This window comes from Sceloporus occidentalis, unplaced genomic scaffold (assembly GCF_023333645.1).
Source record: "Sceloporus occidentalis isolate IW3139 unplaced genomic scaffold, rSceOcc1.0.p SCAF_3, whole genome shotgun sequence".
Taxonomy (NCBI): Eukaryota; Metazoa; Chordata; class Lepidosauria; order Squamata; family Phrynosomatidae; genus Sceloporus; species Sceloporus occidentalis.
The window spans coordinates 46,340,019-46,355,637 of NW_028316983.1; the positions used below are offsets into that span (position 1 = coordinate 46,340,019).

A 15,619-nucleotide genomic window follows, 5' to 3' on the forward strand; every position below is an offset into this window, starting at 1 on the left:
AAGTCATGGTTCATGTGCTCATCCATAGTAAGGAAATTAACAGAATTAATTTAGAGGATTTGCACAAGGATTTTTAAGATAATACATGGAAAGTGCTCAAGAAATGATATATAGCTGCTAAGTGACAATATTGTAATTATGAAGTAGAATTGTTCAAATCCACTTGAACCTGGTCTACATTTTAATCTAGTTGGGATGCTAGATGTTCTCATGACTATTTGACAAACAAATATGCAGAGAGGTCCCCGCTATTACCTTTGGTAGCAGCCATCACTTCATCAGATTCAAGCACCTCACTGATACCCTCGGCATTCACTGCTCTCACCCTGAAGTAATAACTTTTGTCATGTTCCACTTTGTTGGTGGTAAAAATAGTGCTGTCTCCATTGATTTCTCCTAACGTCAACCAGGTCTTTCTGCCAACTTGCTGCCTCTCAATAATATAGCTTTGAATTGGCTTGCCGCCATCATCCTTTGGGGGCTTCCACTGGATAGTTATGCCACTTGTGGAACTGTCCACAACTTCTATGGGTCCTGTTGGTGGCTGTGGTTTATCTGAAAGGATAAGCAAAAAAGATCATATTGAAAAGTCTTTGCAGCTTCTTAACAGTAATTTTCCCCCTGCTTTCTCTCTCTTTCTCTTAAAGGGAACTAGCAAGATCAATGCAAGGATTCTTTGGACAGAAAAATCGGGCCAAAGAAAGATGTAAGACAAGCAATGATAGCCTGCAATCTTCCTTGTAGCTTTTTATGCATAGCATACTAGTGAACCAAAATAAAGCTTCTATGTTATTGTTGCCCATGTCTATTGTGAACAACCTTATTTTATGCTGGTCTTCAATGATTAGTCAAAAGTGTTGCATGTTTTGCTTTGCAGCTTCCTGTTTTTTAGCAGCACCCCACAAAGTGCCAATAAAGAGCTTCCATTTCCAAATGTACTTCAGTACATATGTTAGATATTAAAGATTCATTTGAGTATTAAATAGCCCAAGTATTAAAACCCACCATAATGTTGCTTCACCATTTCGTGCTTCATCAAAATAACTGTTTGAATACTAGTGATCTCTCACCAATCACTACCAGCTTGAGAGTAGCTTCAATGATTCCGCTCTCATTTTTCAGTTTCACTTTGTAATCCCCACAGTCCTTCCTGTTGGTACTGGATATGCAGAGCCGGGTATAGTTGTCTGAATAGTCAGTGCTGATCCTGGCATCATCTAGAAGTTCACCTTCATCTTTCAGCCAAGTTACTCTGATTGGCTTTCGGCCTTCAAATGGGATCTTAACCATAGCATTCTTTCCTGCCTTTACTACTATAGGTTCCTTTTTCAGTTTTTCCAGAAGTGCAGAGTCAACATTTGGAGGATCTGGACACAGAAACAAAGGTATACTGAATTATGTTAAAATGTGGCGGTTGTTCTGTTTTTAATAATGATGATATTTTTAATAGCCTGCAACAGGGATGCAAATCCTTAACTTATATGTCATCCTCATATGCAAGGACTGATAACTATGGTAGTTGTTTTCTCCTGTTTCAGAGCAGGAGAAAACACATATTCCTTCACAGTATTCTTATAGCTAAACATGCCATAGTATTATATAGGAATTATTCCGTGGGGAAAATGTGGGGAGCTTTTTGCATTAAAAAAAAAAACTGTTTTCTGTTTAAGAAACATATCTTCTGGGTAGAAAATAGGTTGGATTTTTTTAAACTTTTAAAAAATGTGTTTTTCTCCATAAAATAATTCCTCTGCAATATTTTGGGATATTCAGATACTAGGAAAAACTGTGCAAAATTGGCTTATTATTCCTATTGCATATCTCAATTGCTGGGAAACACTTTTTCCCCCCAATTGGGAAAAATCACTTTTTAGATTGATGATGATGATGATGATGATGATGATGATGATGATGACGACAACAGTGTGGTTTGAATAAACTTGCCTTCAACAAAAATTGATGCCTCTGTTCGGACACCTTCAGCTTCAAATTTGTATTTTCCAGCATGATTATCCTGTACTTCGTCTATTATTAGTTTGTGGAGTGAACCCTCTTTCTTAATTGAGACTCCATCCAGGCCTGTTATCTTGCAGGAACATAGAAAGAAGGTAGGGGAGGGAAGTATTTAGAAAGTGCAGGCAACATTTGAATAGTTACAGACTGCATTCCAATCTGCAAATAAATATATTTTCCTGAATTTTTCCTGTACTAATTTCACATCCTGACTTTTCTGAAAGTCCTGCTCCTGCTTCAGTTGTTCAGATATCTAAAACTTAAATGTTCCTGGAGTGTGGGGAGCAAAGAGAATGAGAGGCTCAGAGAGAAATCATTGTTAGATGCACTCATTAGTTCCTACAAAAAGTCTTAAATGCACATCTGATTGGTATCTTGGGATTGTTCCAAAAATTCATATTACAGGTAGTTTATTGTAGCTCCATTATGTAAGTAAACTCCTGGTACCAGGGAGACATTTTACACAGGTGACTATCTACCCCTGAGGGTCTTAAGAATTTCACCTGTAGTAAAAGCATAGCCACCAGAATGCCTAGTGCCAATAAATTAGGATAATTAGGTTGCGAGTAAGACACAGCAGATGACTTGGAGACTAACTTATTTAAAAATAAACAGAGTAGCAAGCAGTTAAGTAGTAACACCTGTTTAGAGGAACATTGCTACTTGAAATGCCTGAAAATTGGATCAGGTATGGGCTTTTGTTGGTCTGCTTTTAATTTCTATGTTGATTTGGTTCAATATAATACAATGTTCCTCAAGCTATATACTGGGCCTTTCTGGATAGTTTGGTAGTCCTCTGCAATGTATCTGCTATTCTTCATTCCATTTTCCTCTTAATGTATAATCTAATATAGTTTATATATGGCATTCTTCCTTCCTTTTCACTTCAATCTGATTTCAAAATAAAATTTCATGTGGCCTCCTTGTAATGTTTGCAGTTTTCAGAACAAGCCTAACACAAGCTACATAGGAAAGATGTACCTTGAAACCATCTTTAAACCAGATTCCTTCAAGTTGATCATTATTGAGACTGCAAGATAACACAGTTGGTCTTCCTTTCTGAGCATGGACATCAAATAAACCTTGAGTGAAACGGCAATGTGGTTCTGCACAAAGAGATGTAACCGCCCATTTTAAAATGTGTATATTTTCAATGTTACATTGTTTAAAGGTAAATAAAAAGTGGTAACATGCTACCTCTCATGTCCTCTTCAAGCAGGTGTCCTCCTCTCCCTTTCCTGTCTCTGCTTCTTGAGGTATCGGCTGAGATAAGTCCACTGGCATCTAAATCTGACAGCTGTCTTCTTCTGTCACCAGTGTACAATCCAGCATCACGAAGGCCAGAAGACTGACCACAAGCCAAGATATCATCACCAGGAATGCCTGACATGTGTCCATGTAGTGATCCACCTGTTCCGGCTCCACCTAATCTACCATCCCTACCATACAAATTGTCTAGTGATCCCCCTTCATCAAAAGCACCAATTCCATTGAACATACCATCCTTGCCATACAGACTACCTACTCCTCCAACTCCACCACTGCCAGCTCCAACTGGCATGTCAACCCTGCCATAGAGGCCACCTGCTTCCCCAGTACTGGATCCAGGTCCACCACTCCCTGCTCCAATCGGCATGCCATCAATACCCCTAGCACCCGGATCATGAACCCCTGCTCCAATTGGCATGCCATCCTTGCCATAGAGTCCACCAATGCCCCCAGCACCACCAGGACCACCAATGCCTGCTCCAAGTGGCATGCCATCCTTGCCATAGAGTCCACCAATGCTCCCAGCACCACCAGGACCACCAATGCCTGCTCCAAGTGGCATGCCATCCTTGCCATAGAGTCCACCAGTGCCCCCAACACCACCAGATCCACCAGTTCCTGCCCCAAGTGGCATGCCATCCTTGCCACAGAGTCCACCAATGCCCCCAGCACCACCAGAACCACCTGTGCCTGCTCCAAGTGGCATGCCATCCTTGCCATAGAGTCCACCAATGCCCCCAGCACCACCAGGCCCACCAGTGCCTGCTCCCAGTGGCATGCCATCCTTGCCATAGAGTCCACCAATGCCCCCAGCACCACCAGGCCCACCAGTGCCTGCTCCCAGTGGCATGCCATCCTTGCCATAGAGTCCACTAATGCCCCCAGCACCACCAGGACCACCAGTGCCTGCTCCAAGTGGCATGCCATCCTTGCCATAGAGTCCACCAATGCCCCCAGAACCACCAGGACCACCAGTCCCTGCTCCAAGTGGCATGCCATCTTTGCCATAGAGTCCACCAATGCCCCCAGAACCACCAGGACCACCAGTGCCTCCTCCAAGCGGCATGCCATCCTTGCCATAGAGTCCACCAATGCCCCCAACACCAACAAGTCCACCACTCCCTGCTCCAAGTGGCATGCCATCCTTGCCATAGATTCCACCAATGCCCCCAGCACTATCTACTCCACCACTGGCTGATCCAACAGGCATGCCATCCTTGTCATAGAGTCCAGTTAGTTCCCCAGCACCACCACCTTCAACTACAATGTCATCTTTGCCATGAAGCCCACCTGCTCCTCGAGCAGTTCCTGCTGTACCAGCACCAACTCCTCTTAGTACACCTTCTCTCCCATGAAGTCCATCTAATCTGCCCACAGAACCAGGTCCACCAAAAGCACCTAGCACTCCATCTTCACCATAGAGTCCTTCACCACCAGGTCCACCAGTGCCTGCTCCACCTGCCATGCCATTTTCCCCATACAGTCCAGCTGCACCCCCAGCACCCCCTGCTCCAACTAGCATACCATCATCGCCATACCGTCCAGCTAATCCTCCAGCACTGCCAGAGGCACCAGTGCCATCTAGCATACCATCCTTGCCATAAGCACCACCTAATCCCTCAACACCACCCGTTCCAGCTAGAATGCCATCCTTCCCATAGAGTTCACCAGGCCTACCAGAGACTGCTCCACCTGGTGCACCATCCTTGCCATACGTTCCACCTAATCCACCAGGTCCACCATTGCCTGTACCAACAAGCATACCATCCTTGCCATAAAGACCTCTTCCTCCTCCTCTAGCACCACCAGGTCCACCAGTGCCTGCTCCAACAGGCATACCATCCTTTCCATAAAGCCCCCTTGATCCCTCTGGACTACTAGATCCGTCTATACCATGCAGTCCACCAAGTCCTCCAGTGCCTTCTCCACTTGGCATACCATCCTTGCCACAAAATCCTCCTGCTCCTCCAGCACCAGCCAGCATGCCATCCTTCCCATAAAGACTACTTTTTCCTCCCATCCCAATACCTGTTACAACTGGTTTGCCATCCTTGTCATAGAGTCCAGATACTCCCCCAGCCCCACCTGCTCCTCCAGACCCACCTAGCATACCATCCTTTGCATAAAGACCTCCTACCCCACCAATAAAGCCAGGTCCCCCAGCACCTGTGCCAACTCCCCCAGCACCACTTCCTATACCATCCTTCCCATAGAGTCCAGCACCTCCACCAGCACCACCAGCTCCAACTAGCATACCATCCTTGCCATAAACTCCACCACCTCCTCCGGCACCACCATATCCAGCTGTACCTGCTGCACCTAGCATACCATCCTTGCCATAAAGAATATCTGTTCCCCCAGCTCCACCAGTACCTCCTCCAAGTGGCATGCCATCCTTGTCATAGAGTCCACCAATGCCTCCAGCACTACCAAGACCTGTTCCAACTGGCATGCCATCCTTGCCAAAGAATCCAATTTCTCCTCTACCTCCACCAATCCCTCCTTCAACTGGAATGCCATCCTTGCCATAGAGTCCTCCAATGCCCCCAACACCCAGAGGTCCACCCATGCCTACACCAACTGGCATGCCATCTTTACCAAAGAGTTCATGTACTCCACTAGCACCAGCAGCACCTATCATTCCATCCTTGCCATAGAGTCCACCAATGCCTGCAGCACCACCAAGTCCAATGCCAGCACCATCAGGTCCACCTGTGCTAGCTCCAACTGGCATGCCATCCTTGCCTTGAAGGCCACGTAATCCTCCAGCACCACTAGAACCACCTGCACCACCTACTCCCCCAGAACCACCAGCTCCACCATTGTCTGCTCCAAGGGGCATGCCATCCTTGCCATAGAGTCCACCAATGACCCCTGCACCCCCAGGCCCACCAGTGCCTGCTCCAACTGGCATGCCATCCTTGCCATAGAGTGCACCAGTGCCCCCAACACCACCAGGTCGACCACTGGCTGCCCCAAGTGGCATGCCATCCTTGCCATAGAGTCCACCAATGCCTCCAGCACCACCAGGACCACCAGTCCCTGCTCCAATTGGCATGCCATCTTTACCATATAGTCCACCAATGCCCCCAGCACCACCAGGACCACCAGTCCCTGCTCCAGTTGGCATGCCATCTTTACCATATAGTCCACCAATGCCCCCAGCACCACCAGGTCCACCACTGCCTGCTACAAGTGGCATGCCATCCTTGTTATAGAGTCCACCAATGCCCCCAGCACCACCAAGTCCCCCAGTCCCTGCTCCAAGTGGCATGCCATCTTTACCATATAGTCCACCAATGCCCCCAGAACTGCCAGGTCCGCCAAATCCTGTTCCAACTAGCATACCATCCTTGCCATAGAGTCCATCAATACCTTCAGCACCCAGTCCACCAGCTTCTGCTCCAACTGGCATGCCATCCTTACCATAGATTACACCAGTGCCCCCAGCACCACCAGGTCCACTAACACCTGCTCCACCTGGCATACCATTCCTGCCATACAGTCTTCCAATACCATCAGCATCACCAGGTCTACAGGCCCCTGCTCCAGCTGGCATACCATCCTTGCCGTAAAGTCCACTAATGCCTCCAGCACCACCAGGCCCACCAAAACCACCTAGCATACCTTCCTTCCCATAGAGTCCTGCAACTCCTCCCATATCACCAAATTCAACAGTGCCTGCTCCCCCTTGTGCACCATCTTTACCATAAAGCCCCCTTTGGCTATTATCATCACCAGCCATGTGTGCCTCCGTTGCAGAAAACTGACCCACCCTCCCATCTTTTCCGAAAGATCTATCCATTCCCAAGGAGCTATACTTTTCTGCACTGCCATCTTGGCCTTTTTTGTATTGGCCATCTTTGCCCACACTGGCATCAGCAAGATGATCTTGATCCTCATGCCCTTCTCCCTGGCGAAGTTTTTTAGCACGGTCTTCATCTAATAGTTTGCTCTGCAGTCCAGCTTTATCACTATCTCCTTCAGTCTGTTTTCTCTTTCCTTTTGCTGCATTATGAAAATAATGATAGTTAATTGAAAATGTAAGGCCATTTACAGGATATTAATGTGAGAATGGTGACTGCAATTTCCCTTATGATATAAAGTTGTAAATGGAGATTCACATTAATCAAAGAAACATTATTCTACCCAAATTTTACATTCTGATGCTGTGTGGATCATTGTATTCTGTATCATAGTAATATGTAGAAACTGGGGTCTGTTTGTTGTTAAATACAGGGGATTTACTTGTTTCCCATTTTCAAATAGCATCTGGAATAATTACTAGCAGTAATACACATGGTATGAGCCCAGAAGACGCAGGAAGTTAAGGCCACTAAATTAAATGTCTTTAACAAAATTGATGAAGAGTGGATCTGTCAGTGACCACTAGCCATGACAGCAAAAAATGGAACATCATTATTCAGGTTGTTGCTGGAGCAAACAACATTGTGCCACTACTGTTCAAGACATTTTGCTGCACCAGACAACTTTGAAAAATGTTTCTGCAATTTAATAAAATTCTCCATGGAACTTTTTTTTAAAAAGCATATACATTAATAGTATATGTTAAACATGCAAAACAGCAATTCAAAAATAAAATCAATGTGTTACAATTTAAAGTGACAAGAGTGAACAACAATGGCAAGAAGCCTGAGGTTTCTTCCAATATCTCCCATTAAAATCAGTTTGCACTCCAGTGAGTTCTTAGATATAGTATTGTTAGGTGTTATTAGGAAAAAAATAGATTGCATTGGATTATATTGTGAGAAATCAAGATTAGATCACCACTCACATTCAACCTCAAGCCAGGCACTTGAAGTACGCCTTCCGATGTCAATGGTGTAAGTTCCTTTGTCAGAAGGCTGGGCGTTTTTGATGACTAGACGGTGAGTTAGGCCATCATTTGAGACTGAAATCTCATACTTGTCATTTGATTTTAGTTGATTTTGTTTGTGAAACCAGACAGCATTGTGGCAGGGTTCATAGACAGTACACTGAAAGACAGCATTTCCTTGCTCGTGGCATCTCGCCTCACCAAGTGGGTAGCGAAAATATATTGGAATGTCTGCAATACCAAATGGATGGTAAACAGATATAAAACAGATTCTAACTATAGGGCAGCTTTGAGAGACTAATTTAAGATGAAAGGCACATTGATAATGCCAGTTGTATTCAGTGATATCTGGGTTGGCTCTGTGCCTTTCAGAATTATCCAACAAATGCTAAAACATAAACCAAACCTTCAATTCCAACTGTGCCTCCAAAGCCCTCTGGTAGGAAGTGTAAGTGAAAAGCAGGAAATTAAGCTTTTTACCTATGCCAAAAGGAAGAATATTTTCATAACCTATGGAGGTTACATTACAGTTTGTAAGGTGGACCATATAATCAAGGCAAATAAGGAGCTGGATGCTACTGTGGATTTTGTAAACATTTTTTTAAAAAAACACAAATGGCAAGCTAATGTTTTGGGAATGAAATAGATAAAGTTACACCACAAGAAACTAAGACTGGGTTGTGAAAGACATATTTTTGTTTAATTATTTGCTTTGCTTTGATATTAAACTCTCATTCATTTAGTCATTCATTGGTTAAAATCACATTCACTTTTTGTTCTTATTTCATACATTTTCATTATTCCCATTTGTTTGCATTTCCTTTCAGTGGGAAATTCAGCTACACTTCTGCTCCATGTAACTTTATTTCCTATCCAACTGACATGACATTTTCAGGCCTTCTGCTATGTCCCCAATTCATTGAACCTACCAAATTTTAGACACACAGAGAGAAGAGGGTACAAAGGTAAACAGAAACAGTTAACAAACATCAGATTAAGGCTGCATCCACACAGCAGAAATAATCCAGTTTGCCACTACCTTAACTGCCATGGCTCAGTGCTATGGAATTATGGGAATTTGTAGTGACACCAAATGTCTCACAAAACCTCAGTTCCCAGAATTCCATAGCACTGAGCCACAGCAGTTAAAGTCATATCAAACTGGATTATTTCTGCACTGCAGATGCAGTCTAAATCCACAATTCTCTTTCAAGCCAGAGGAGCAGAAAAATCCACCAGCACACTTACATGGGATCATGGATTAATTAGAACTTTCCCCCATGAGTCCACCCCAGCTGACAATTGGTTGGAAAGAGAAGGCACAAACGCAGTTGCCACATTTGCATCAGAAAGTCAACAGGCAAGGTTCTTAAGCAAGGAAGGCTAAAGTACAACCTATAGGCTGTGTGCAACCTCCAGAGGAGTTTTTGATTGATCTCTAGGGCTCCCACCAGAATTGACAATTACTTTTGACTTTATTTGGTTTTTTTAAAAAAACTTGTTTGCCTCAAATGGCTTCTAGAGGATGTACAATTATTATTATTATTATTATTATTATTATTATTATTATTATTATTTGGCCATTTTAGGCCAAGGGGAAGCCTTTAAAAAACACTTTCTAGTCACATCCTATTGTAAATAGCAAATACAATAGTCACTTCATATTATAGATTTTTTGATCAAGGGAGGGTCCAAAAATGTGGCAATAATGTTGCCCATGCTTCCAAGGGGGCATTTTTTTTGGGGGGGGGGAGTTGATTTTTCCCCCCAGAGGAATGTAGCCTTCTGGAGAGGAATATTACTGCTTCCTCATCTTCAATAGTTGGCCATGTCTGCTCTTAAGCATGATAACAAGAGGGAAATCATATGAAAAATACCAGCTGCCAGTTTGACAGCTGCAAAAGAAATTTGTGTAGTGGCTTCCTGGCATATGTGTGGCCGTTTCATGGGAGGGGATATTGTACCCAGGTGCCAATTGGTCTGTTCAGGCTGTTGCTCTACTGAGTGATCAGGGAACAACTTATATAACGGGACACCTCATTACACAAGGTTGTAAAACACACAACCTGTGGATCAATCAGGAATTATGCTGGTGTACTGCCTCAGTAGGATCCTGGCTTTTGTATTTACTATCAGTAAAGAGGGAAAGTGTCTGTGGAATGCCAGAGAGTGGAAGAAGCAGGATTAAATAAGAACCAAATAAAAATATATTTTAAAAGGTTTTCTCAACTTAAACAAACACACACCACTGCGCTTCTTCAGTCTGTGCCATAAAGCTTTGATTACTAATGTTTCTATTTCTATTGAATCCATGATGTTTTGTTTTCTCTGAAGGCATCTTTTCCCAAGTAGCCTTCTGGCAGGAACAAACTTTCTAGAATGCTTGAGAGGCAATATAATGACAAAATGTGATCTCATGGAAATTCCATGAAGAGTGCTGGCCATGAAAGTGTCTGTTTTTCCCTTCATTTATTTTTTCCCTACACTTCCTTACAACTTCCATTTGATCTCTAGTGGCAGCTAGGTGAAAACAAATGGCTAGAAAATAAGTAGTAAATAACAAATGAACATATGACATTCATAACTCATCAGTGAATCTAGCATTCATTTCTTCATAGTAACAGTTGAAATGAATGGATCCCATTTGTTTCCATATTTCATTTGTTACACTACAAATGCACACTCTTATTGGGTTTGGTGCACCAGCTCAGGGTCATAAAGCCTTACTTTCTGCTTCCAGTTCAGTGGAGAAGATATCTACATCTTCTATCTTAATCTGATATACACCGGCATCTTCTGGCTGCAGATCGTTGATGGTAAAATTGTACTTTTTGCCAACCTTTCGCAAGCAATGCTTTATATTGTCACTGTCCAATCCAAAATTGATCATTTCTCCATCCTGAAGGTAGCAGGAGACAGAAGACAATGGGTCATCATAAAAAATACCAATATTGATCATCTTAAGTACTGAAAGTGAAACATGCTATGAAGCAGCCTATGATGTTTGGATGACCAAACCTTAGCTTAGTAGGTAGACATATGAATGCATGTAGTGGGCTGCCAGGTATGCATGTTTTATTCTTCTTTTCAAAAAAGTGAGTCAGACATCCTCAGGATGCGGCGGCCTGGGGTCAAAATTAGGGCTCAGGAGTGTGAAGTATCTGCACGCTCCTGAGCCCTAGTACGTAGCGGTGGTGCCATCATGGGGGCCTCCCATCCACACGGGGGCTGCCATGATGACGCAAGTGTCCACACGTCACGGTGCCACACTTGTGTCATCGATGCACCACAATGCGCCAATGGTGGTGGCTGTGCACACCAAGAAGAATCTGCTTTTAGCAGGTTCTTTTTGGTGCAGAGGGAGCCCGCATGGTTAAGTTGCTGCAGGCTCCCTCGGGAACAAAAATGGGCGAATCCAGCCCACCCTTTCGGGGCGGTCTGTCGAGCCCCTATATTATCCTGTTACATCCCAAATGGAAATAATAGTTAATGGCTTCCAAACAATAAAGGATATAAAGCCATGGTTTAAAACTGCTTTAAAAGTCTGGTTTCTCTGGAAGTTGTTAATCAGGTTTTCCTGGTTTGAAATGCATGGGAAACTATGGACCCGAACAGACAGGCCAAAATAAAGCTGCTTTGGGTCACTTTGCAGGTATGCTGTTTAAATGCTGCATGCTTCCTTAGGACTGGACTGGAGTGCAGCTTCTGGCCTCTTAAGATGTGTGTGTCCTTTAAATAGCATACCTCCAAAGTGACCCGAAGCAGTTTATTTTGGCCTGTCTGTTCAGGCCCTATAGTTAAGTAAAGACATTCTGGCTTGTTAACTCACTTTCACAAACGAAGGAGCAAAGCAGCTACACAATTCATAGCCAAAATAATATACTCTGAATACAGCTACAGCAAATCAAAGTAATGCCAAAGTGATGTTTGTGAATGTCTAACATGCTATTAGACACCTTCTTACATATTAGTTGCAAGAAACCTACAGATAACAAAAATGCAAAACTTCTCTACTTCAGTATCATGGATGAGCCCCTTAGGAAAGTTGTACAATAGAAAATAAGCTAACCATGGAGTTCAGAAAATGAACAATATACTCTTGATATAGAGAGTTTGGATGGTCTGTTGACTATTGTGTGATCAATGGTTCTCTTAACTGGAAGATTTGAAGTGTCTCACTTTTATTTTAATACCTCTCCCTTCTAATATTATCATGAATATTAATACTCTCATGAAGGGAAGTTTATGCTGCTGGACCACAGCATCAAATCTGCCACAAGAAATTTTGCTACCTGCAGTGGAATAGCAAATGATATTCTCACACACTCAAATGAAGGTACCCAAACCAACCATGAGTTAGCATGTGAGTTAGAAAATCATACAAACACATCTGCTGATTTCTAGTAATAAAAATATAATGACAACACTAACTAATAATTTTCTGCCATTCCATAAAAAAACAAAACCCCTAAATCTGCTGAGACTGCACTCTGCTTAATAGTAGTCCCAGCCCTGATTCTATCCTTTACCCAAATTTGCCACTATTGCATCAAGCAGTGTGGTTATCATTTCTCTGTTGTGCTCCTTGTGCTAATAGGGGAAAAACAGACTGCCCCGATAGAGTGGCTCTGCACTGCCCCTGGGAGTGCCGGATCGGGCCCGCAGCAACCATATGCTATAGCCCCAATCCGGCACTATGCCAGCCCAAAAAGGGCCAGCAAAATGCCACTCATAGTTAAAGCATCAAAAAAGTCAGTCTTGTTGCGGTGGCAGCAGCTATTAGGAGTTTCTTTGACTTAGTACATCTAAACGCTGCGCTAAAGACACACTCTTTTCTGCCCACCATGCAGTCAGGTGTTAGTGCAGCATCAGGGTGTGCAGCATGCGGATGCTATGCCCCCACTCTGTCCTGAAGCCGCCGGTCTGTTTAGCCCCCTAGTTCTAGTGCAGCAGTCCAGACTTATGTTTTAGTAAGAAACAGTGAGTTGACCTAGCCAGCCATTATTCTGTCTTACCTTGTACAGATAAATTCTGCTCTCTGGATTTTTCAGATCCATCTCTACATCAATTGAAGCATTTGCTTGCTCTTGATTTATTTTGACATGTTTTAGGTTTGCAATACTGTATACATACTGCAAAGAACAAGAAGTTGCAAACATATGAATATACTATGAGATTTCCAGGACCATTCCACTATCTAAACTGGCTACTAAAAGCTGTTCTGAGGATAACTGTATCATTACTGCAAAAGCAACAAAGAAATGTAACTCCTTTTTACATTTCTTGACAATAGCATTCTTTCTAAGAACAAAGGATTAGATTTAGACACAGTCATATTTGAAGTGAAACCTCTGTAATAGATTTATCCCATTGATTTCAATGACCCTAGTCTAAGCATGACTAAGAGTGCAATCCTAACTGGCCAAGATGGTCAAGCAACAGTTTAGCATACACTGGTCTAAAGCCCATCTAGCCTTGAGATGCTGGAAATTACTTAGGACTAGCTTTACCCTGGCCAAACTTTGTTCTGCTGCTGTGCTGGCACGTGGTTGTGTCTGTAACCTGGAGGTGGTTTGGATCGGGCATAAATAAAGCTTCTTCCTGTTCCCATCCTTTCTCCATCCCACTGTTTGTTTGTTTTTTGGCTCTTCTGACAGATTCTTCTAGTAGCAGGGCAATGAGATCAGTTAGCAGAAGAGTGTTCTGCTGGCAGAATGGAATTTCTGGTAACCTAAAAGGATTGTGCCTAATCCTAACCCACTACAACCATCACATCTTTGAGTTAGGTCATACAGTTTATCTAAATTCAACTTGATGTGCTATGAGCTATGAATACAAACCCTGGGGAAGTGTTTCTTTATGGATGCCATTATAATTCCTAGACTCTTTGGGGGAAGGGGAAATCAAATTGCACTAGAACATTTAATCAACACAGTATCTTGAGAAAAGAAATCATGTCATACCTTGTCCCTATTTGCAACATAAATGTGAAACATGATGAAAAAAATGCCTACCTAGACTTCAGTATCAAATGAATGGCCTCACCTGTGCCTGCTTGTCCTCCCTCTCCTTTCTCATCTCCTGAAGAGTTTTTAGCATCCCACGGAAGTCAACAACACCATACTTCAAGCAGATCTTCTCGTAATCCTTCTTGTCTGCATTCAGCAGTAATTGCCAGACCTGTTCCATATCAATTTCCTTCTTTGGAGCAGCTGTAGGTGTTCTGAGAATTAATCCAAGAACAGAAATCCAAATTGTATGTGAGTGGGAGAAGAAGCCTTTTTAAAATATAATTGTTTTTTGAAAGATGGAAGTTGCTTTTACGCCGATGTCCTTTTACATCTATCTCCAGCCTCACATCCCTCACCAGCCTTGCCAATGTACATACTACACTATTTGTCTTGTAGCTATGAAAGTTTAGAATTTTGTAGCATTTTGGATTTTAGATAAGGGAGACTCAACCTGTCATTAAGGAAAGGAACTTGAAAATCAGAGAGAAAAGTTACAAAGGAGCTGCAAAACAGAATCACGTGTATAAGAAATCATACTAACAATAGCAACTTCTGTTAAAAGACAAGCCATCACTACTATCAGAATCAAGAAAGATGTTTTTAATTGGATTTCATTTGCCAATATGTCACTGGGTGCAACAATTCACTGCATGGTTGGTGTATCGCTCGTGCGACCAGTCACAAAGGGAGTCCAATGGGATGGCAGCTAGGCAGGATAAGGGAGGTACTTGGCAGTCACAGGCAGTGTGTTTGTGTGATCATGTGCATACATGTACAGCATGTAAAAAAAAAATCAGTGGCCTGGCATGACATTGTGTTTTGTGGACTGCCTATGGGTGTTTGGCCTGCCTTGAGAATGGGCAATATGGACAGTGGGGGTTCCAGCTGATTTGAGAAAACCCAGGAATAGCCTCATTTTTCCTTTCCATCTGCTCAGCCCCTATGATGTCTTCTACAACAAATGTCCTGCACTTTAGTGTGGAATATCTACTTTTATTGCAGCACACAGCAATGGGTGAAAATAAATTAAAACAAAACAATGCAAAACATTATTGAAAGCACTCACCTTTTCTTTAATGTTTTTCTGAAATCCTCAATTTCCTTCTTGAGGTCTGTAAGGGATTTAAAAAACTGATACGTTGTGAAAATGAGGTTTACATAACTCAGAACTTAATAAAGAGTCTCGGTGTGGTTTACCTATTTTTGGCCCTCCAGAGTAATGTAGCCATTGGCTGAATTTTCACTGTGTAGCTGGAAAACTTACCTTTCTGTGGTGCAGCAGCCTCCTTTGTTTTTTTCTTGAAGCCAACTAATCAGTTATGGGAAGAAAAAGACAGAAAGGAAGAGAGGAAGCAAGAGGGAGAAAGAATTCTTTCATTAACAACATAGCTGTAGGAATGCCTTCTCTAAGCACTAGCAGTTGGTACAATTTTGAAGTTAAGCATACTCACTCCCCACATAATTTGAAAGGATTAAGTGTATAGGTCAG

General features: G+C 42.9%; 1 protein-coding gene across 2 annotated transcripts in view; it reads right to left on the reverse strand.

The window, feature by feature from the left end:
- Positions 1 to 15,619, reverse strand: part of IGFN1 (immunoglobulin like and fibronectin type III domain containing 1) — a 55,823-nt gene that overhangs the window by 16,439 nt on the left and 23,765 nt on the right. For both annotated transcript variants that reach the window (XM_089514330.1, XM_089514331.1), the window contains exons 6-16: positions 15,395 to 15,439; positions 15,197 to 15,242; positions 14,165 to 14,342; positions 13,135 to 13,251; positions 10,847 to 11,018; positions 8,078 to 8,350; positions 3,211 to 7,290; positions 2,995 to 3,119; positions 1,945 to 2,086; positions 1,071 to 1,367; positions 256 to 555 (exon numbers count right to left, since the gene is read on the reverse strand). In XM_089514330.1, the coding sequence (XP_089370456.1) occupies positions 256 to 555; positions 1,071 to 1,367; positions 1,945 to 2,086; positions 2,995 to 3,119; positions 3,211 to 7,290; positions 8,078 to 8,350; positions 10,847 to 11,018; positions 13,135 to 13,251; positions 14,165 to 14,342; positions 15,197 to 15,242; positions 15,395 to 15,439 (5,775 nt within the window). The remainder of the gene's footprint in view (positions 1 to 255; positions 556 to 1,070; positions 1,368 to 1,944; positions 2,087 to 2,994; positions 3,120 to 3,210; positions 7,291 to 8,077; positions 8,351 to 10,846; positions 11,019 to 13,134; positions 13,252 to 14,164; positions 14,343 to 15,196; positions 15,243 to 15,394; positions 15,440 to 15,619) is intronic.